The sequence below is a fragment of the Podarcis raffonei genome, chromosome 4 (assembly GCF_027172205.1).
Source record: "Podarcis raffonei isolate rPodRaf1 chromosome 4, rPodRaf1.pri, whole genome shotgun sequence".
NCBI classification, from domain to species: Eukaryota; Metazoa; Chordata; class Lepidosauria; order Squamata; family Lacertidae; genus Podarcis; species Podarcis raffonei.
Window position 1 is genome coordinate 479,329 of NC_070605.1, and position 21,626 is coordinate 500,954.

Here is a 21,626-nt window from a genome sequence, read left to right on the forward strand (position 1 = left end):
GGGGGCAGCTGCCCCCTAAATCCATAGAAAAATAAGAATCTGAGGTTTTGCCAAGCAAGAGTGGGCTGAGCTGGGGGACTCGGCTTTGCAAGGGTTAAAGGGATCTGAGCTGCCTTCCTAGAGAGGACAGGAAGCGGGGGGGGGGGGCAGGTCCTCCAGAGCCAAGGCCCCTCCCTCCCCAGTCCTGTCCTGCTTGGGTGTCTCTCCTGCAAGGCCTGCCTCGCTGCCCCCTCCTGGGATCTGGTGAGTCTCCTCTCTCTCTGGGATCTGGTGAGTCTCCTCTCTCTCTGGGATCTGGTGGGTCTCCTCTCTCTCTGGGATCTGGTGGGGGTCCCAGGGCTGCAGCAGGGGAGGGGGCCTGGTGGGCCTGATCAGGGAGGAGAGGGTCCTGCCAGGGAGGGGCCAGGGCTGCCACGCTCTCCTTCCTGCAGATCAGAGGATCCCAAACTCATTTGACCCTCCGCCCCCCCCTTCAGAAAAAATCTCCCTCCTTTAAACAAAGGAGTCCCTGGGACTTTAACTCAGTGTGACGTCGCTCAGCATCACTGCACAACAGAGGGAACATCTGCAAATGGTTTTCCAAAGCTGAACGAGGAGGTGGACTAGCCCCCCCCCCAAAAAAAAACCCCACAGGGAGGAAGGAAGTTAAGGTGGGAGAGAAAGGCCAGGGATAAAGAGCGGGATCCCAGCCCAGAGTCTGGCTGCTGCATTGGGGACCAGTTTCCCAGTGTCTCCCAGGGCAGCTCCCCACGGAGGCCACGGCAGCCATCCCCTCGCACCCAGAGCAGGGCATCCCAGGACCACATCCTCTCAGCCGGAAATGGGCGCTGCTACTCCCTGAGCCTCCAGGGACCTGGGCATCAATGGCCCTGCGTGTGTTAAGCCATCTAAGAGAATAATCATAATAAATTGCCTGCCTATATTTCAAGGGAGATGTATTTGGCCCCACCCGCTTGGCCCTCAGGGCGTTGACTAGATACATTCCTGGCCCTCAGAGCAAAGAAAAAGGGACCCCACCCCAGGTGTCTGTCTTGAGAGCGGCAGAGAGTCCAAGTGCAAGAAAAGGAGACAGAAGCAGGGGAGAAATGTGCCCAGAAGTGGGGGTGGGGGGAGAGCAACTCCTGAGGACCCCCAGGTGAGGACCCCCACTAGAATTGTGCTCCGAGCACGATTCAAAGTGTTGGTGCTGACCTTTAAAGCCCTAAACGGCCTCGGTCCAGTATACCTGAAGGAGCGTCTCCACCCCCATCGTTCTGCCCAGACGCTGAGGTCCAGCTCCGAGGGCCTTCTGGCGGTTCCCTCATTGCGAGAAGCAAAGCTACAGGGAACCAGGCAGAGGGCCTTCTCGGTAGTGGCGCCCGCCCTGTGGAACACACTCCCAGCAGATGTCAAAGAGATAAACAACTACCTGACATTCAGAAGACATCTTAAGGCAGCCCTGTTCAGGGAAGTTTTTAACGTGTGATATTTTACTGTATTTTTGGTTTTTATGGAAGCCGCCCAGAGTGGCTGGGGAGGCCCAGCCAGATGGGCGGGGTATAAATAATAAATTATTATTATTATTATTATAGAGCCAGGCATCCATTTTCCACAAGATACAAATGACTCCCTTGTCAGTCAGTTCTGACTTCATGCATTGACTGCAAGGCAGGAGCAACCAGGCTAATTCATCTCCCAGAAACCCCTTCAGTTGCCTCCACATTCTGCATTGCTAGAGGGCTGGAGACTTACTTCTTCTCCCCTTCCTCCTCCTCTTTCTTTCCAAAAAGGTATCTCATGGTTCGGGCTCTGGTGCCGTCCAGTCCTGATTCCTGGCAAGACTCATCCATGCTTGTTCCGGGATCTCCTGACCTACAAATTCTGTAACAGAACAATGTATTTGCTTTGTAGGATTTGCTAGAGCTTCTCATTCAGACGGACAGAACTTGGCAGAAGACCAAAGGGTACCTTCTGATCTCTCAGACGCTTCCTGAGAGCACAGATGGATGAGCAAGACCCAGCTGGCCCTGAAGAAGGAAGAGGCCATGCCAACCAAACTGGAAGCACTGGGGGATTCTGGGAAAACTCTGTGCTGAAGATCCTGGGTGAGGAGGACACCCTCCGCTCAGAGGTGCAGAGCCAGCAGGTGAGGCAGTTCTGCTGCCAGGAGGCCAAAGGACCCCGAGAGGTTTGCAGACGACTCTACCACCTTGACCATCAGTGGCTGAAGCCAGAAAGGCACACGAAAGCTAAGATGCTGGACCTGGTGATCTTGGAGCAGTTCCTGGCTGTCCTTCCTCCGGAGATGGAGAGCTGGGTGAGGGACTGTGGAGCGGAGACCAGTTCCCAGGCAGTGGCCCTGGCCGAAGGTTTCCTCCTGAGTCAGGCAGAGGAGAGAAAGCAGGTGAGAGAGACTTTCCTCTGGATAGTATCTTGACCAGAGCCAGGGCCTTTTCGGATGTGGCTCCGTCCTGGTGGAAGGCTCTCTCACAAGAGACCAGGGCACTGCGGGATTTGACATCTTTCCTCAGAGCATGCAAGACAGAGCTGTTCCGCCAGGCCTTCAGGGTTCAGGGTTCAGTCTGATTCTTTTCTTTCAGTATAAGAATAAGCAATAAAGAGGCTTCCTAGCCCGCTCACACCTCCTTTATAAGGCCGGTGGTAACAGTAGTTGGCCATAGCGAATATTAAAGGTAAAGGTAAAGGTACCCCTGCCCCTTCGGGCCAGTCTTGCCAGACTCTAGGGTTGTGCGCTCATCTCACTCTATAGGCCGGGAGCCAGCGCTGTCCGCAGACACTTCCGGGTCGCGCACTCCGCCGCGGGGATTCGAACCGCCGACCATGCGATCGGCAAGTCCTAGGCACTGAGGTTTTAACCACTCTCAATTTTACTTGACTTGATCATGGATGGAGGATTTGCCCTGGCATGTGTAACAGAGACTTGGTTGGATGAAGCAGATGGGCCTGTCCTTGCCGCTGCTTGTCCACCAGGTTTCTCTTACGCACAGCAACCCAGGTCATGTGGGTGGGGAGGGGGGGTTGCAGTGATTTTTAGGAAGTCATTTGTTTGCACCAGGCGTCCTATTGGGAAGACCCAGTTCTCCGAGTGCATGTTCTGGAAGTTGGGCAATAGAGTACAGGATTCCTTTTGGTGTACTGACCTCCCCGCTGCACCAAGGATTCCCTGCCCGAGCTGCTTCAGGTCGTGGCGGATGTTATCCTGGAGACACCTAGTTTGGTCGTCCTAGGGGATTTTAACATCCATGCCGACACGACCTAACAAGAGGCCGCTTGGAACTTTGTGGAAAGCATGGCCTCCATGGGGCTGTCCCTGAATAAGTCTGGCCCAACCCATAGCCGTGGACATGCCTTGGACCTGGTGTTTACCTCTATGGATATTGGTGATCTGACACTAAGTAAAAGCAAAACGAAAGAAGTGCCATGGTGAGATCACTTCCTGGTGCAACTGGACTTCTCCGCGACCCATCCCCTCTGCAGGGAGGTGGGACCGATTCAGATGGTCCGCCCCTTGATGGATCCAAATGGTTTCCAGAGAGCGGCAGGGGATGCTTTATCCCATGTTGATGGCCTTTCAGCTGATTCCCTGGTGGCCTGCTGGAATGTGGAGTTAACCAGGGCTATTGACTGTTTGGCTCCAAAGCGCCTTCTCCGATTGCATGGAGCCTGGACAGCCCGTGGTTTTCCATGGATCTGAGGGCAATGAAACAATCGTTGAGACGGCTAGAGCGCCGGTGGCGGATGACTCATTCTGAAGCTGACCGGACACAGGTTAGAGCTCAATGTCGAGCCTACCAAGTGGCGGCAGCGACGGCGAAGAAGACTTTCTTCACCGCCTCTATTGCATCTGCAGAAAACAGCAGCAGGAGACTTTTTCAGGTGGTCTGCAATTTAGCGGAACCACCTGCTACATCGGGTGCTTTGCAATGAATATTCTTGCTGCTGTTGTTGCATACATAAAGAAAGTTCTATCCTTCTTTGGCACCAATTGACCGACTATGCCCAGGAGAAAGGCCTCTGATTTCTTCGGGAAGGTATATTTAAATACCTTTTTCATTTCATTATAGATCATCTTCCAGAAAGCCTTAATCTTTGGGCACGTCCACCAAAGGTGAAAGAATGTACCTTCAGTTTCTTTACATTTCCAACATTTATTATCGGGCAAATGATAGATTTTTGCAAGCTTGACTGGTGTCATGTACCACCTGTAAATCATTTTCATAATATTCTCTCTTAAGGCATTGCATGCCGTAAATTTCATACCTGTGGTCCACAACTGTTCCCAGTCAGCAAACATAATGTTATGTCCAAAGTCCTGTGCCCATTTAATCATAGCAGATTTAACCGTTTCATCCTGAGTGTTCCATTTTAACAGCAAGTTATACATTCTTGAAAGTATGTTAGTTTTGGGATCTAACAGTTCTATTTCTAATTTTGATTTTTCCACCTGGAAGCCAATTTTTTTATCCAAATTATAAACCTCTCTTATTTGATAATAGTGAAGCCAGTCTCGCACTTTGTCTTTTAATTTCTCAAAACTCTGCAGTTTCAATATGTCTCCTTCTTGCTCCAAAATTTCCCAATATTTCGGCCACTTGGCCTCCATATTGAGCTTTTTCTGAGCCTTTGCTTCCATCGGTGATAACCACCTTGGGGTTTTGTTCTCAAGTAAGTCTTTATACCTTATCCAGACATTAAACAATGCTTTCCTGACAATATGGTTTTTAAATGCTTTATGTGCTTTAACCTTGTCATACCACAAATATGCATGCCACCCAAAAACATTATTAAAACCTTCTAAATCCAAAATGTCTGTGTTCTCAAGAAGCAGCCACTCTTTTAACCAGCAGAATGCTGCTGATTCATAATAAAGTTTAAGGTCTGGCAGGGCAAATCCACCTCTTTCCTTTGCATCAGTTAATATTTTAAATTTTATTCTGGGCTTCTTGCCCTGCCAGACAAATCTAGAAATATCTCTCTGCCACTTCTTGAAACAGTCCATTTTGTCCAAGACTTGTAGTGATTGAAACAAAAATAACATTCTTGGCAATACATTCATCTTTATAGCCGCAATTCAACCCAACAAGGAAAGCTTCAAATTTGACCATATTTCTAGGTCCTTTTTCACTTCTAACCAGCATTTTTCATAGTTGTCCTTAAATAAATTCCCATTTTTAGCTGTCATGTTAATCCCCAGGTATTTCACTTTCTTAACCAATGTTAAACCTGTCTCATTCTGAAACCTCTCTTTCTCAATTGGTGTTAAATTTTTCTCAAGAACTTTAGTTTTTGATTTGTTCAACTTAAACCCTGCCACATGACCAAATTCTTCAATCATTTCTAGTACTCTTTTGGTACTAGATTCTGGCTCCTGTAATGTCAGTACTAAATCATCTGCAAAAGCTTTCAATTTATATTGTTTAGCTCCGACTTTTATACCTTGAATCAAACGGTCCCTTCTAATCATATTTAGCAGAACCTCCAGGACCGAAATAAAAAGTAATGGGGAAATTGGGCAGCCTTGTCGTGTCCCTTTCTCTATCTTAAATTCCTCTGTCACCACGTTGTTAACTATTAGTTTGGCCTTTTGTTCCGAATAAATTGCACTTATACCATTTTCAAACCCTTGACCAACCCCCATCCCCTGAAGATTTTTCTTCATGAAGCTCCAAGAAATATTGTCAAAGGCTTTCTCCGCATCCACAAAAATTAAAACTGCTTTAGTGTTAATGTCCACTTGCAACTTCTCCAAGATGTTAATTATATTCCTTGTATTATCAGACAAATGTCTGCCTGGGAGAAAGCCAGCTTGGTCCTTGTGAATCTCTTCCACTAATACTTTTTTTAGTCTTTTGGCCAAAATATCAGCAAAAATTTTGTAATCCACATTAAGTAGGGATATGGGGCGGTAGTTCTTAAGTTGTGTCTTTTCAGACTCAGTTTTCGGTATAAGTGTAATATATGCTTCTTTCCACGACTCTGGTGCTTTTTTCCCCTCCAAGATTTCATTACAAACCTCCTTTAGTGGTTTAATTATCCAGTCCTTCAAAATTCTGTAGTATTTTGAGGTTAAGCCATCCGGCCCTGGAGATTTGCCCAACTGCATATTCTGAATGGCACCTTCTACCTCCTGTTCTGTAATTTTATAGTTCAGCATTGTCTTGTTTTCTTGAGAGATTTTTTGTAATCCATTTGTTTTCAAAAATTGGTCTATATCAAACTCCTTCTGAGGCCCTTGTGTATATAGCTGTTTAAAGTACCGTATTTTTCCCTCTATAACACACAGATTTTTTCTCCTAAAAAGTAAGGGGAAATGTCTATGCGTGTTATTGAGCAAGTGTGTGGTCCCTGGAGCCGACTGGCCCAAGTGCACCACACATTTTCTTCGAGGGACGTCTTCGTTGCGGTCAGCAGAAGCCAGGGAAGTGCTTGCTAGGAGGTTTGGCCACTCTGCAGCGCGACTGTGTGTTTGCTAGTGTGTGTGCTTTGTGAGTGTGTGGTTGCCTGTGTGTTTGTTCGCTAGCGTGGGTGCTTGGAGGGAGTGAGAGAGAGACTGACTGCTGCATCTTCTCCTGCAATTTGCCTTTTAAAAAATTGGAAGCAGCAGGGCAGTAAAAACCACCTCCGAAAGCCCCATTTTTCCCTTCTAAGGCTGCAGCTCGGCTTTGGGAGCCCTGAACCCCTGCCTTGTTCTTGGGGGATCTTTGAGGTTTTCCCTTTAGCTTTAACCCAGCCCCCTTATTTTACCAGTTTATCTCTCTCCTCCCGAGAGAGAAAGCTGTTGCTTTCCTGCATTCTGCCTCAGGGTCTTACTGCCCACCCGCTTCTGTTTCATTACTGTGTTTGCTCAAACGGAACAAAGAGCAGAGAAAACCCCTCCCCTCCAGGCAAGCAGAGGGGAAAGCAGCGCGTCCTTCCTTCTACCGTAATTCCTCTCCGTGCTCCAGTGCTGCTGCGTCTAGGGACTCGCAGGCAACACGCAGGTGGGGGGAGAGAAAGAGAGAGAGAGCTGGCTGGCTGGCTGGCTTGGGTGGGTGGGTGGGTGGGGGAACTTTTGCCTTCCTTTCCTCCCTCCGGTAAAACCCCTCTCCTGTATTCTTAGCCAGCTGCTTCTCCGCACACCCCTCTCGGTGCTCCTTGTCCATTCTATCTTTTTCCTTCCCTCCTCACTTAAAACGTAGTTACAAAGCACAGATCCACATGGATCCTCAGGATCTTTGCATAGGGTCACCCCAAATTCACCATCAGATCACATAGCATATCCATGGCTACAGCCTGCACCAAAAAAATCACGCACCCACTGTTGCCTGGGGCTGCAATGGTGCAAAAACGTGGTTACAAAGCACAGATCCACATGGATTCTCAGGATTTTTGCATTGGGCTACCCCAAACTCACCGTCAAATCACATGTCTGTGGCCACAGCATGAAGCACAAAAATGATACATCCACTGCTTCATTCAGAATTTTTTTCCTTGTTTTCCTCCTCTAAAAACTATGTGCGTGTTATGGTCAGGTGCGTGTTATCGAGCGAAAAATACGGTACCTCTGGAAACATTTCCTAATTTCTACTGGATTCTGAATGTTCTTTCCTTCCACTTCCAAATTAGTAATAGTGTTAAGCTTTTGTCTTTTTTTCATCTGCCAAGCTAACAATTTCCCACATTTATTAGCCGATTCAAAAGTTATTTGTCTCATTTGTTTAATTTTCCATTCAATTTCCTGACTCGTCATCTTCATATATTGCACTTGATATAACTTTATGTCTCTCAGAATCTCTTGTGAGTTAGGTTTCGCTCTCAATTTCTTCTCGCCCTCTATTATTTTTTCCAAGATTTTTTCTTTTTTCTCATTTTGAGCTCTCTTTTTTATTGAATTCTGTTGAATCAGAAACCCCCTCATAACTGCTTTACTTGCGTCCCAGATTACTCTTTTTTCAATGGTTGTGTTCAAATTTATCTCAAAGTAGTCTCTCAAAGTTTTCTGGGCCTTCTTAATAACCTCTTGATCTCTAAACAAGGTGTCATTCATCCTCCATCTGAAGGAACCAGTTGGTGTTAGTTTCATCTCCATTTTCACGGCATTATGGTCGGAGCACGTTTTAGGGCAGATCTCTACTTTTCGGATCTTAGGTGCCAATCCTCTAGGTGGATTTGCCCTGCCAGACCTTAAACGTTACTATGAATCAGCTGCATTTTGCTGGCTGAAAGAATGGCTGCTTCTTGAGAACACAGACATTTTGGACTTAGAAGGTTTCAATAATGTATTTGGGTGGCATGCATATTTGTGGTATGATAAGGTCAAAGCACATAAAGCGTTTAAAATCATATTGTCAGGAAAGCATTGTTTAATGTCTGGACAAGATATAAAGACCTACTTGAAAATAAAACCCCAAGGTGGTTGTCACCGATGGAAGCGAAGGCTCAGAAAAAGCTCAATATGAAGGCCAAATGGCTGAAATATTTTGAAATTTTGGAATAAGAAGGAGACAAATTGAAATTGCAGATCTTTGAGAAACTAAAAGACAAAGTGTGAGATTGGCTTCATTATTATCAAATAATGGAGTCTTACAATTTGGACAAGAAAATTGGCTTCCAGGTGGAAAAATCAAAATTGGAAACAGAAGTGTTAGACCCCAAAACTAAGATTTTATCAAGAATGTATAACTTGCTGTTGAAATGGAACACTCAGGATGAAACGGTGAAATCTGCTATGATTAAATGGGCACAAGATGTTGGACATAGCATTATGTTGGCTGACTGGGAACAGTTATGGACCACAGGTATGAAATTTACGGCATGTAATGCCTTAAGAGAGAATATTATGAAAATGATATACAGGTGGTACATGACACCAGTCAAGCTTGCAAAAATACATTATTTGCCTGATAATAAATGCTGGAAATGTAAAGAAACTGAAGGTACATTCTTTCACCTTTGGTGGACGTGCCCAAGGATTAAGGCTTTCTGGGAGATGATTTATAATGAAATGAAAAAGGTATTTAAATATACCTTCCTGAAGAAACCAGAGGCCTTTCTCCTGGGCATGGTCGGCCAATTGGTGTTAAAGAAGGATAGAACTTTTTTTATGTATGCTACAACAGCAGCAAGAATACTTATCGCAAAGTATTGGAAGACACAAGATCTACCCACCCGGGAAGAATGGCAGATGAAGGTGATGGAGTACATGGAACTGGCGGAAATGACTGGCAGAATCTGAGACCAGGGAGAAGAGTCGGTAGAAGAAGATTGGAAGAAATTTAAAGACTATCTACGGAAACACTGTAAAATTAAGGAACGTTAGAAGGATGCTGGAATGAAGTTATGTGGTTTTAGCAGTAATGTTACAAAGGGGTATGTAAAAATGGATTGTTAATAGGTGAGAATGTAAAGTTACAATATATTAAGATAAATTATTAAGATAAAAGCAAAAATGGAAAGGATTTGCCGAAATAACTAATTGAACTAGAATACAAAAAAGGGAGGTGTGAGGAGGTCAGGGAAACAAGTAAATGAAAGACAAGACATGGAAAGACCAACTTGTTTTTAATTGTTTTTATTTTTCTGTATTTTGTATTTTTTGTTTCTTTTCTTTCTTTTTTCATTTTTGTAACTTTTTTGAAACTTTAAAAAATATTATTTTTTTTAAAAAATAAAGCCCTAAACGGCCTCGGTCCAGTATACCTGAAGGAGCGTCTCCACCCCCATCTTTCTACCCGGACTCTGAGGTCCAGCTCCAAGGGCCTTCTGGCGGTTCCCTCATTGCGAGAAGCAAAGCTACAGGGAACCAGGCAGAGGGCCTTCTCGGTAGTGGCGCCCTCCCTGTGGAACGCCCTCCCACCAGATGTCAAAGAGAACAACAACTACCAGACTTTTAGAGGACATCTGAAGGCAGCCCTGTTTGGGGAAGTTTTTAATGTTTGATGTATCAGAGTATTTTAATATTCTTTTGGAAGCCGCCCAGAGTGGCTGGGGAAACCCAGCCAGATGGGCGGGGTATAAATAATAAATTATTATTATTATTATACCAGTGGACTGCCGTCTGTCCAGATTTTAATTTGTTTTGAACTAATTTTAAGAAGTATTTTAATTAATCGATTGCCTGTTCTTATGTTCTTTGTATACTGTGTTAGATTTATGATGTTAGCCGCCAAAAGATTGGCTCCGGCCAGGGAGGGTGGGGTACAAATAAAAAAATATTATTATTATTAGGGGCTCCAAGGAGGATGGAGAACATCCCATAATGCTCTCCTGATGGCCCATCCTTTTTCTGGGAAGGCATCCATGGAATGAGATCTCACACCCTTAAAGATTTTTACTTTTCCATTTTCTTTCTGCTATTTCTTGTCCTTCATTTTCTCTTTTGAATCCTTGTTGCTCTTTCAGGAAAAGGATCGTTTTGAGGAAATGGACCTGGATTCCTGTGAGGCAGAGAGGCCTCCGTTGGACACCAGAGAGAGGCCACCGGGTAAGGAGGAAGGCGGTTTTTCTCCATTTGGTCTCATTCTGTTGGTCTCTGGGTTCTTTTCATCAAGTTTTTTTTTGGGGGGGGAGTTGGGAGGAAGGGTCTAGAGGAGGAGAGATGTATTTCTGCATGACTAACATATGAAATGGGCACAAATGTCCAAATGCACTCAGCAGGTAAGGCTTTCTGAAAGGCCCGTCTGTAGATAGAGATGCCCTGTTTCACCTGTGAGAGACATGGGCACGCCTGGCATCCTGCTTACCTGTTTTCTCTTTCAGGAGACAGAACGATGCCAGCAAGACCTCCTGATCCATCTTTTCATGGGGGCAGAAGGGAAGCAGCAGCTGTGGAACCAGATCAGGTCAGAGGAAGCTGCCTTGTGGGGACAGAGGCCGAGGGATGGAGCAATGTCATGGACTGGTTGGGCACAGAGGAATGGTGGGAGGAAGCAGCCGGGGAGCCAGGAAGGGAAGATGTCTCAGAGTCCAAGGAGTGGAGGTGGATGAAGGATGAGCGGTCAGAGGGGGAAGAGGGAGAAGCCTGGGAAGAGGAGGTGTCAGAAGCTGAAAGGGTAACAGGGCTTAGTGAGCTGGGAGACTCTGAGGCAGAATGGAGTCCAGAATCGGAGGCAGAAGAGGAAGGAGATGAGTGGGAGGAGGAAGGTCGAGAGGCAGAGGAGAGTCAGGAGAAGGAGGAGCCACCGGGGGCTCCCTCTCCTTCTGCCAGAAGCCACCCCCCCCCCCGCTTGTCTCTCAGAGCCCGGAGACTTCTGACAATGGAGGAGCAAAGGCAGGCTGCACACTGGCGCACTGTTGGATCGCTTGCCAGAAACCCCAGAGAGGAGGGGGCTTGGAAAGCTGTGGGGAGCTAGGGGCCTTCTCAGTATTGATCCAGGCAGAACTCCAATTTATAGTTAGCAGAGTAAAACCTAAACATGTTGCAGGATTCCCAAAAATAGACCCAGGCAATTATATTTCACCCAGCAGAGCTTTACTGCTACTGAAGACAAATGAGCATAATGGTCCCAAATCCAAAACCTTCAGGATTGGCCCTGTCCATAAGAAATCCAGTTGCAGCAGACTTAACTGACATTTCCCACAACTTATAATAAGTTTAAACCTCAACACTCAGCATGCTATGTACAGAACACCAGAAGGAAGAGAGAGAGAGAGAGAGAGAGAGAGAGAGAGAGAGAGAGAGAGAGAGAGAGAAACCCAGGCTCCTTCTGGCCTCATCTTATAGTCAACATGACCTTGACAGAAGACATAACAGAACCACTTTAACCCAGCTGTACTCAGGCTGTGAGGCCTGGGTCCTTGTCCCAAAGGCCAAGCACAGAAAGGGTGGCCCTAGGTCCCAAAAGATGATTTTCTGTGGGTATGAGTCAGGAACCACGGGGTGGAGATTTGCCTATCCAACAGGCAATCAGTAGAATGGAGTAGAATGGATGGACACGCATACATGGGAACCCTGATGTTCTTTCAGAGAGTCTGCTTGACTCTGCTGATGAGGAAGAGGTAGAGGTTGAACCTGCTGCTGAGGCACAGAGTCCTGACCCAGAGCAGGAAAAGGGAAGAACTTTTCCTCAAGCTGTGAAGCTTGAGCATAGAAGTGCTCCTTCCTCACCCACAGGTTCAGCTGAGAAGTCTAAATGGCGCAGTAAGTCAGAGGGGGAGCTCTCGGAGGCCAAGGACGTTCTAGCTGGTCCTAGTGGGTCTGAGGGGGTACCTGAAACTGGGTTGAGACGTTCAGCTCAGTGTGTGGGTTGGCATGGCACAGTGTGAACCCGAGAGTTTTGAGGATGTTCAGAAACTGCCTTAGGAAGAAGCCAGGAAATGGCATGAGGCAATGCAGAAGGAGATGAGCTCAATGGAGTCTCTAGGTGTGTTCTCCCTCACAACGTTGCCAGTGGGCAAACAGGCCATGAGCAGCCGCTGGGTTTAACGTCTTAAACCCACAGCAACAGGCTAGGCCAGTAGCCAGAGGGTTCACACAGCAAAAGGGGCTGCATTATACTGAGGTATATGCTCCCACTTCCAGAAGTGAAACTCTGCACATGCTCTTAGCCATTGCTGCACAAAGAGGTTTTCAGGTGCATTACTTTGATGTGGATGTGGCCTGTTTGAACTCAGACCTCCAGGAGGATCTGTACATGCTTCCTCCTCCAGCGTTTGAGGGCAATGAGCCGAATACTGTATGGAAGTTTCACAAGTCCATTTATGGCTTAAAGCAATCGGCCAGAAATTGAAAATTGTACCTGAATGAAGCCTTAGAGAAGCTAGGTTTCAGGAAGAGTCTTGCTGACAGCTGCCTGTACCTTAAAGGGTCAGGAGTCACAGGAAATGTTGTTGATCTTTGTTGATGACATCATTCACATCTCAGGGGCAAACAAACAGGTGCAGAAGTTTGCCAAAGAGCTTGGAAAACGGTTTCAGCTCAAGAACCTGGGTGCAGTAAGGATCTACTTAGCTGTTCAGATAGACAGGACTGAAGATGGAAGCTTCTTGCTCAGTTAGAACGGCAAGATTGAGCAGTTGCTTGAGAAGTTCAGAATGTCTGGGGTTAGGGCACCCATGAAGAAAAGCTATGTGAAAGACAGTTGGCTAGCAGAACGCGTTGAGTGCGAGAATGCTGAGCTCTTCCAGTCCGCTCTGGGTAGTCTGTTGGATCTGTCCCAATGGAGCAGGCCGGACATTGCTTTTGCTACCAATCTGCTCAGTAGGGAAGCGTCAAAGCCCAGTGTAAATGCCTGGCATGGTATCAGGCGGGTGCTGCATTACCTGCAGGATACCAAGGACTTCAGTCTCAAGCTGTCAGCTGCAGGTGAGACGGCGCTTACTTGCTGGGCAGATAGCGACAGGGCGAATCTGGATGATAGGAAGTCCGTATCTGGGATGGTAATAAAGTTTGGGGAATCTCTAGCTGGGTGGAAGTCCCAGAAGCAAAGTCTCATTGCGCTGTCCTCTACTGAGGCTGAGTTCATTGCACTGTCGGAATTGTGCAAGGAACTGGAGTTCTATAGATGCCTGGTGCAAGAGATCTATGGGGATTGTTGCCTGCCCATCACTGTTTGGGAAGACAATCAACCCTGTCTGAAGTTGGCAGAATCTGGGCAGTTGAAGGCCAGAACCAAGCATCTAGACATACGTTTCCAGAATGCGTGTCAAAGTGTCAATCCTATTGAAAGCAATCCTATTGAAACAACACAGCAATTAAGAGAAAGGAAAGAACAGAGCATTGTGTAGCAGATCATATTTCTGCTGTCTCAGAGGAGGACATTTCCTTTTTCTTTTAGGGCCCAGTGTGCTTTGAAGATGTCGCTGTTTGTTTCACGGACGAGGAGTGGGCGTTGCTGGATCCTGACCAGAGAGCTCTGCATAAGGACGTCATGGAGGAGAATCGTGGGATCGTGACCTCTCTTGGTAAGGCTCCCTGTGGGATTGTCCTATCTGCCTGGAAATTCAAAAAATACCTCTATGTAACAAAGCTCATACATTTCCACAGAGCTCCAACACCTGGGAACCTAACACCCCCACAATAAACCTTGAACAGCAAATTCCAGTTTTTTCTGTATTCCAGCAAATTCCCGTTTGTTTGTTTTTTGGGTATCTGAAGAAGTGTGCATGCACACGAAAATTCATACTAATAACAAACTCAGTTGGTCTCTAAGGTGCTACTGGAAAGAAATTTTTTTATTTAGCTTCAGAGTTGTGCGGAAAGATAAGTAGCTTCTGTCAAGTTTTCTGTTTTTGTTTTTGCTGCTGTCAGTCTTGGGTTGACCAGAGAGACGACTGACATTGGAGATGGAGGGGATGCCATGACTGGGCCAAACAAAATCCATCCCAGAGAAGAGCCAGGCTTATTCAATCTCAGGTAGTAGTAGCAGTGATAATAATAATAATAATAATAATAATAATAATAATAATAATAATAATAGTAATTTTTATTTTTACTCTGCCCATCTGGCTGGGTTGCCCCAGCTGCTCTGGGGGGCTTCCAACACTTATATAAACCAGAAACATGAATCATAACAATCTGTCCCCATATAAAAAGTACATTAACTTTAAAATGAACAACTTACACTAGTGGCCAAAATTGTGGAAACCTTTTGGAGAAAGTGCATTTCAGAGCTTGGATACCTCATAACACCACTTTTTGGGGAGTAATAGCATAAAACTATATATCAATGGAAAAATACTTTAATGAAGAATGTAATGATTTTCTTCTGTCATGCAGACACAGTCTCTCCATTCTTTGATCATCACTTGCTGTTGTGCACCTTTTCCTGCCTTTACCAGTCTGATTTTGGAGTGACTGAGTCTCTTATACCTCTTCAAAAATATAGACCAGCTTTGGTTAAGTTTCCCCCAATCTTTCTTCTAATTTCTTCATACCTGTAGCCTTGTTCACTTAATAGTACGATTTTATGCGGGGGGGGGTCAAGTTTGACCAGGGGGTCCGGCGCGCTTCCTCTGCGCAGCTCTGGTCTTCCCCCCGGGACCTTTGACTCCAGCAGAGTAAACACGGCAGAAGCAGAAGCAGACGTTCCGTCGTGTGGTAGCAATAACTCAGGCTGACACGCAGCTCTCCTTATCTTAAAGTCTTTATTGCTGTACAGATCAACACATCGTAAATCTTCCCGGTGAGACGCAGCTCATGTTGCTCCTTTCTCCATGGAGCGTAACACACAGACTGGAAGCACACACAGAAATCCACGCCCCTTCCATGTTCTCTGCCCGCCCTCAGAATGTGAGGCGTCATCACTCAGAACTCTTAACCCTGTAAGTTCTGAGCCCCCTCAACACCCCCTCTCGAATCACGTTCTGAGGGGACCTCTGAGTGTTCAACACCTTCCCCATTGCCTTCCGCCCCTTCCTGGCACCGTTGTTAGGCACCTGTTGAACCTCACAAACCTCAGGTTCGCACTGTGCGAAACCAACCCACGCATTGGTGACCTGAAACCTCGCAGGTGGAATTCCCTTTGTTGCCCTTGAAGACCGCCTGGGCACAAACTGGGGTGCTCCTCCTGACCCACTGGGGCCAGCTTGTGCGTCTTCCTCATCAGAAGACTCCCCCTCTGACTTGACACGTCTGTGAGCTTTCTCCATTATGCGCACAGGAGATGAGGGCTCACTCTTGGACACTCCCTTCACAACCTGTGGAGACGCCCTACTCTGTTCAGGGACCTGGTCTCCACCAGCAGGTTCAGGCTCTGGCTCTCTTTCCTCCTCAGAGTCGGACAGACAATCTGAGTGAACGTCAGAGCGCACTTTGGGCTTTGCCCAGCCATCCTGCTCAAAGAACTCAGCCTGTTTACTGACCAGAAGCTTGGTCTGATCACCTTCTGGGTATGCGAATCTCCACCCCTTGGTCGCGGGTTCATACCCACAGAAGATCATTTCCTGGTTCTTTGGACCACCTTCTTGCTGCAACCACTTTGGTACAGGCACCATGGCCCTGCAACCAAAAGTGCGAAAGAAATGCACAAGCGGCTTCTGCCGATGAAGCAGGAAATACGGGGTGTCACCTACCACTGCGTTGTAGCACCTGTTCATCGTGAAATTGGCCGTTTTTACCGCCTCCCCCCAAAAACTGTGAGGCAAACCAGAGTCATCCAGTAGAATCTCGGATGCTCGGACCAGAGCTTTACTCCTCAGCTCTGCCACGCCACTCTTCTGAGGAGAAGTCACCTTGTGACGTATCCCCCTCTGGCGAAAGAAACCCTTTAGAGCAGGCCCAGTGACCTCAGAACCACGGTCAAACTGGAAACCATGCACCTTGGTGGAGAACCTCAGCTCCACCTCCGCAACCCAATCTTTGATCAGTTGCGCTGCTTCCTCCTTAGCTTTCAGCGTGAAAGCCCAGGAGTTCCTGCTAAAATCATCTGACAGCACCATCAGCCACTTGGCCTTGCCCAGACTTGGCTGTGGCATACCTACAAGGTCTGCATGCATAAGCTCAAAAGGCTTTGTGGTGACTCTCTCTTCACTGGGATCATTAAACCCCTTGTTCCTGGCTTTCCTGCAAGCCCTGCAATTCAAAGGTTTACCACATTCTTTTACCTTGCAACCTTTGGTGCACTCTGATAACATCTGGACGTCCTCACAGGACCCATGTGACATCCTCTTGTGCCACACGCAAGCACACGACACATGAGTTTGGTCAGTGGCTTTCCCCTCACCCTCGAGAGGTGATTCCAGAACAAAGAGGTTGTTCTGATTTCTCTCAACACTTACGAGCTGCCTCCCACCTCTGGAAATTGTACAAACATCTTTTTCAAAACTCACAGAATATCCCTCCTGTAAAAGAGAAGGTACAGACAGCAAGCAATGCTTTATCTCAGGGAGAACATGAACCTTCAATTCAGCCTGTAAAAAAGAGACAAACAAGTTAGAAATATGGGTTACACGGCCCTGTGCACCTGTAGCAAATCTAACAGTTTTCTCAGTTGAAACAGCCTTGCAGTTCCACATTTGTCCATCAGGTGGCGCTGTTACCAAATGGGCATTCGCAGCTGAGTCAACAACCCAACGTAGGACCCTCCCCCCACTGGAGTTGTCCTTCTTTGTTGCCTTAGCAACTGACTTGACCTTGGAGCTCTCGCTGCAGGTGGTGTTGTCCAAAACCGCCATCGAAGCAGACAGTTGAAAAACGCTGTCCTCCCCTTCCGGCCGACCCTGGGACTTTCCACGCTGGCCTCTTCTCCCGGGCTGGTTCCCATGGGAAACGACCTTGGGCGCATTCTGCCTTGGCTCTCTCGCTCTCTGTGGACAGCTACGGCGCAGGTGCTCAGCCGAGGCACAAACAAAACATCGCCTAGTGCCTTTGGTCTTCTCTGCCCTCCCAACCTCTCCAGCAGCAATCCTCCTCGAGGCTTTCCTGCCGTTGGGAAAATGGCTTTTGGCTTCTGCTGTGGTTTCTCTGCAAACCCCTCTCAGCTCCTGCCAAACAGCCTGGGCACTCTCAAGACTCTTGGAATGGCCTTTCTGGCCTGCACCACCAAACCTGGGTGCACAGCCTCCAGAGGAACAGCTAGCCTCTGCTTTCCTCTTCCCAGCTTCCAGCAGCTTTACAGCATGCAGCTCATATGTAGGGGCATTCCGGCAGCCCTCCAACACAGTCCCAGCCCCCTCTGGGCCTTCTGGGCTTTCCTCAGCCCCTCTTGGACTTCCAGCCCCCTCTGGGCGTCCCTCTGGGCTTCTTGGGCATCCACCAGCCCCTCCTGGGCATGGTGCTTCCTCAGAGCAATTCTCAGCCCCCTCCAGCCTGGCTTCCACTGCTATCTTCAGTGCCTGCCTTCTCCCGGCCCAGGGCTTGCTCCCGTCCACCTTATCAAAAGGGATTGACGACTTCTGGCTGTCTGCCATCTCTCCCCGGGGGCCCAGCTTACTTACAGGTACCTCCCGGTCCGGCAGATCAGATCCTCCCAGCGAACTTGGCTGGCACCAGCTACTCCTTAGCTGGCCTCCTCATCGGCTGGCCTCCGGCTGCAGCCTCCTCACACGCACGAACGTTGCTTATCTTTATTGCTGGTCTCCCATAACCTATGCGGGGGGGGTCAAGGTTCGACCAGGGGGTCCGGCGCGCTTCCTCTGCGCAGCTCTGGTCTTCCCCCCGGGACCTTTGACTCCAGCAGAGTAAACACGGCAGAAGCAGAAGCAGACGTTCCGTCGTGTGGTAGCAATAACTCAGGCTGACACGCAGCTCTCCTTATCTTAAAGTCTTTATTGCTGTACAGATCAACACATCGTAAATCTTCCCGGTGAGACGCAGCTCATGTTGCTCCTTTCTCCATGGAGCGTAACACACAGACTGGAAGCACACACAGAAATCCACGCCCCTTCCGTGTTCTCTGCCCGCCCTCAGAATGTGAGGCGTCATCACTCAGAACTCTTAACCCTGTAAGTTCTGAGCCCCCTCAACAGATTTTACATCTCTTTCTGGGTAACTACCAACCAAATTGATAGCAATCACATAATACACTGACAAACGTCAACCTAAGCAAGTTGTGCTTCCCTTTTCTGGTCATAGGTCTATAACCTTTGATAGAATACAGAAAATTGAACAAACTTTGTTGCACTACATTCTTGATTAAATTATCTTTCCATTGCTATATAATATTATGGTATTACAGTCATACCTCGGGTTACAGTCACTTTAGGTTACGTGTTTTCAGGTTGCGCACTGAGCCGAACCTGAAAGTACCGGAATGGTTTACTTCCAGGTTTCAGTGCTCGCACATGCGCAGAACCCACCAAATTATGACCACGCATGCGCAGATGCAACACTGCAGGTTGCGAACGCTGCGGATTGGGAACATGTCTCCCACACGGATCATGTTTGCAACCCGAGCATCCACTGTACTCCAAAAGAAGTGGTGTTATGAGCCATCAAACATCTGAAATGCACTTTTTTCTAAAAGGCTTTCACAATTTTACCACTACAGTATATCAAAGAAAGCAACATTCAACAACCCATCAGAATCTAATAAGAAATATGTTGGTTAATGACAAAACACAAAGGTAATGAACACACACCCAACTTCCTTCAGTTCTTTTTCATTTGTTCCTGAGGCTATAATCTCTTTTTGTCTCCATTGCAGATTGTGATGAATTGGAAATCGAGAACAAAGGTGAACACGACAAAATCACCAGAGAGGAGAAGCCATGCAAAAATTTGGAGTGTGGAGACAGCTGCACTCAGAGCTCCAATCTCACTAAGCATCAGAGAATTCATACAGGAGACAAACCCTATCAGTGCATGGAATGTGGGAAGAGCTTTAGTTGGAGCTCCCATCTCACTTACCATCAGAGAATTCATACAGGTGAGAAACCCTATCAGTGTGTGGAATGTGGAAAGAGCTTCAGTCGGAGCTCCCATCTCACTAACCATCAGAGAATTCATACAGGGGAGAAACCCTATCAGTGTGTGGAATGTGGAAAGAGCTTCAGTCACAGCCATGATCTCACTTCCCATCAAAGAATTCATACAGGGGAGAAGCCCTATCAGTGTGGGGAATGTGGAAAGAGCTTCAGTCACAGCCAAAGTCTGAATTCCCATCAAAGAATTCATACAGGGGAGAAACCCTATCAGTGCATGGAATGTGGAAAGAGCTTCAGTCACAGCCAAAGTCTGAATTCCCATCAAAGAATTCATACAGGGGAGAAACCCTATCAGTGTGGGGAATGTGGAAAGAAATTCATTACAAGCTCCAGTCTCACTAAGCATCAGAGAATTCATACAGGAGAGAAACCCTATCAGTGTGGGGAATGTGGAAAGAGCTTCAGGAAGAGCTCGGATCTCACTTCGCATCAGAGAATTCATACAGGGGAGAAACCCTATCAGTGTGGGGAATGTGGAAAGAGCTTCAGGAAGAGCTCGGATCTCACTTCCCATCAGAGAATTCATACAGGGGAGAAACCCTATCAGTGTGGGGAATGTGGAAAGAAATTCATTACAAGCTCCAGTCTCACTTCCCATCAGAGAATTCATACAGGAGAGAAACCCTATCAGTGTGGGGAATGTGGAAAGAAATTCATTACAAGCTCCAGTCTCACTACCCATCAGAGAATTCATACAGGGGAGAAACCCTATCAGTGTGGGGAATGTGGAAAGAAATTCATTACAAGCTCCAGTCTCACTTCCCATCAGAGAATTCGTACAGGACAGAAACCCTATCAGTGTGGGGAATGTGAAAAGAGCTTCTGGGTGAGCTCTGATCTCACTAAGCATCAGAAACTTCATACAGGGGAGAAACCCTATCAGTGTGTGGAATGTGGAAGGAGCTTCAGTTGGAGCTCCCATCTCACTTACCATCAGAGAAGTCATACAGGTGAGAAACCCTATCAGTGTGGGGAATGTGGAAAGAGCTTCAGTCAGAGCTCCTCTCTCACTTCCCATCTAAGAATTCATACAGGGGAGAAACCGTATCAGTGCGTGGAATGTGGAAAGAGCTTCAGTCAGAGAGGCCATCTCACTTCTCATCAAAGAATTCATACAGGGGAGAAACCCTTCATTCTATAGCTTTAGGAGCCAGGCAAATCCGCACCTTGTTAACCAGGCCTTTGGCTGATTGACATCTAAGGCCCTTTTAAAATGTGGTGGGGAGTTGAGTTACAGATGTGTATTTTGTGTTTTTATATTGTGTTTTTATGTTGTAACTGTCCTGAGACATGTGGGAACAGGAGTCAACAACTAGAGGCCAAGGGGTTTTTGCCCCCCAATGATATATTTGAGGGGGCCACCCCCCAGTTGATAGGCATTGCCATTCCAATGCCCTGCATGCGTCATGTGATTGATTGTGCAAGGAGGGCCTTACTTGGCCCCTTCCTCCAATATTTTATGCAAGTTGGCACCACTGGGTTGGGTGGTAGACAAATTAAATAAATACATAAATCACCTTCCTTTGCACATGTTTCAGCCTGTCAATATCCTTATTTTTTATCATTTTTAATATTTATGTGCCTTTCATCTGAAGATTTCACAACAGAAACATACAGGATAAAAGCATGGCTTTCTCAAAAACAAGAAAAGCCAGAGAAATCTCTCTTCCCCTTTTTTTGGATGGAGTTACAAACTTTGTTGATCAGGGAACAGCTGTGGAAATAATGCATCTTGATTTCAGTAAGGCTTTTGACGAAGTCCCCCATAATATTTTTGTGATTAAGCTTCTAAAATGTGGGCTAAATGAGGAAACTGTTAGGTGGACTTGACTAACCGAACCCAAACAGTCCTCCTCCATGGTTCCTCATCATCCTGGGGAAAAGTGACAAGAGGGGTGCTGCAGGGTTCTGTCCTGGGCCCGTTGTTGTTCAACGTCTTTATGAGCGACTTGGATGAAGGAACTGAGGGGGTGCTCATCCCATTGGCCGATGACACCAAACGGGGAGCAGAGGCCAATGTGGCAGAAGGCAGAATGAAGCAACCAGAAGTCACCTCAACCCGATGGACAGGTGACCCCCTCCTCCTTTTCCTCTCCCCCCAAGCCATCAATACAGCTAACACAATTAATATTCCCCCCAGCCTCGCACCTCCACAGAGATCCCCACCCAACACCAGTCCAGGTGACATAAAAAGACACACCCCATTACCCAACAATCTACAACTCACTCTCAGCACCCCTCCCCACGCCTTACTAAGTAAAATAATTCCCCTTGTTGCAAGGATT

General features: G+C 47.1%; 1 protein-coding gene across 1 annotated transcript; it reads left to right on the forward strand.

Annotated features, from left to right (window-relative positions):
* Positions 1–1,907: 1,907 nt before the first annotated feature.
* Positions 1,908–20,862, forward strand: LOC128412043 (zinc finger protein 883-like). The gene is made up of 5 exons (XM_053384871.1): positions 1,908–2,383; positions 10,381–10,462; positions 10,738–10,820; positions 13,755–13,881; positions 19,062–20,862. Exons 1-5 carry the CDS (start codon positions 1,982–1,984, stop codon positions 20,480–20,482), a joined length of 2,115 nt encoding a protein of 704 aa, XP_053240846.1. The 5' UTR covers positions 1,908–1,981; the 3' UTR covers positions 20,483–20,862.
* Positions 20,863–21,626: the final 764 nt, after the last annotated feature.

What these genes read in the sequence shown, in the direction of transcription:
- LOC128412043 (XM_053384871.1), top strand. Translation starts at nt 1,982, where the DNA reads ATGGATGAGCAAGACCCAGCTGGCCCTGAAGAAGGAAGAGGCCATGCC. An exon ending in CACCAGAGAGAGGCCACCGG is followed by an intron (nt 10,463 to 10,737) that starts GTAAGGAGGAAG and finishes TTTCTCTTTCAG; the next exon opens with GAGACAGAACGATGCCAGCA. An exon ending in CAGCTGTGGAACCAGATCAG is followed by an intron (nt 10,821 to 13,754) that starts GTCAGAGGAAGC and finishes TTTTTCTTTTAG; the next exon opens with GGCCCAGTGTGCTTTGAAGA.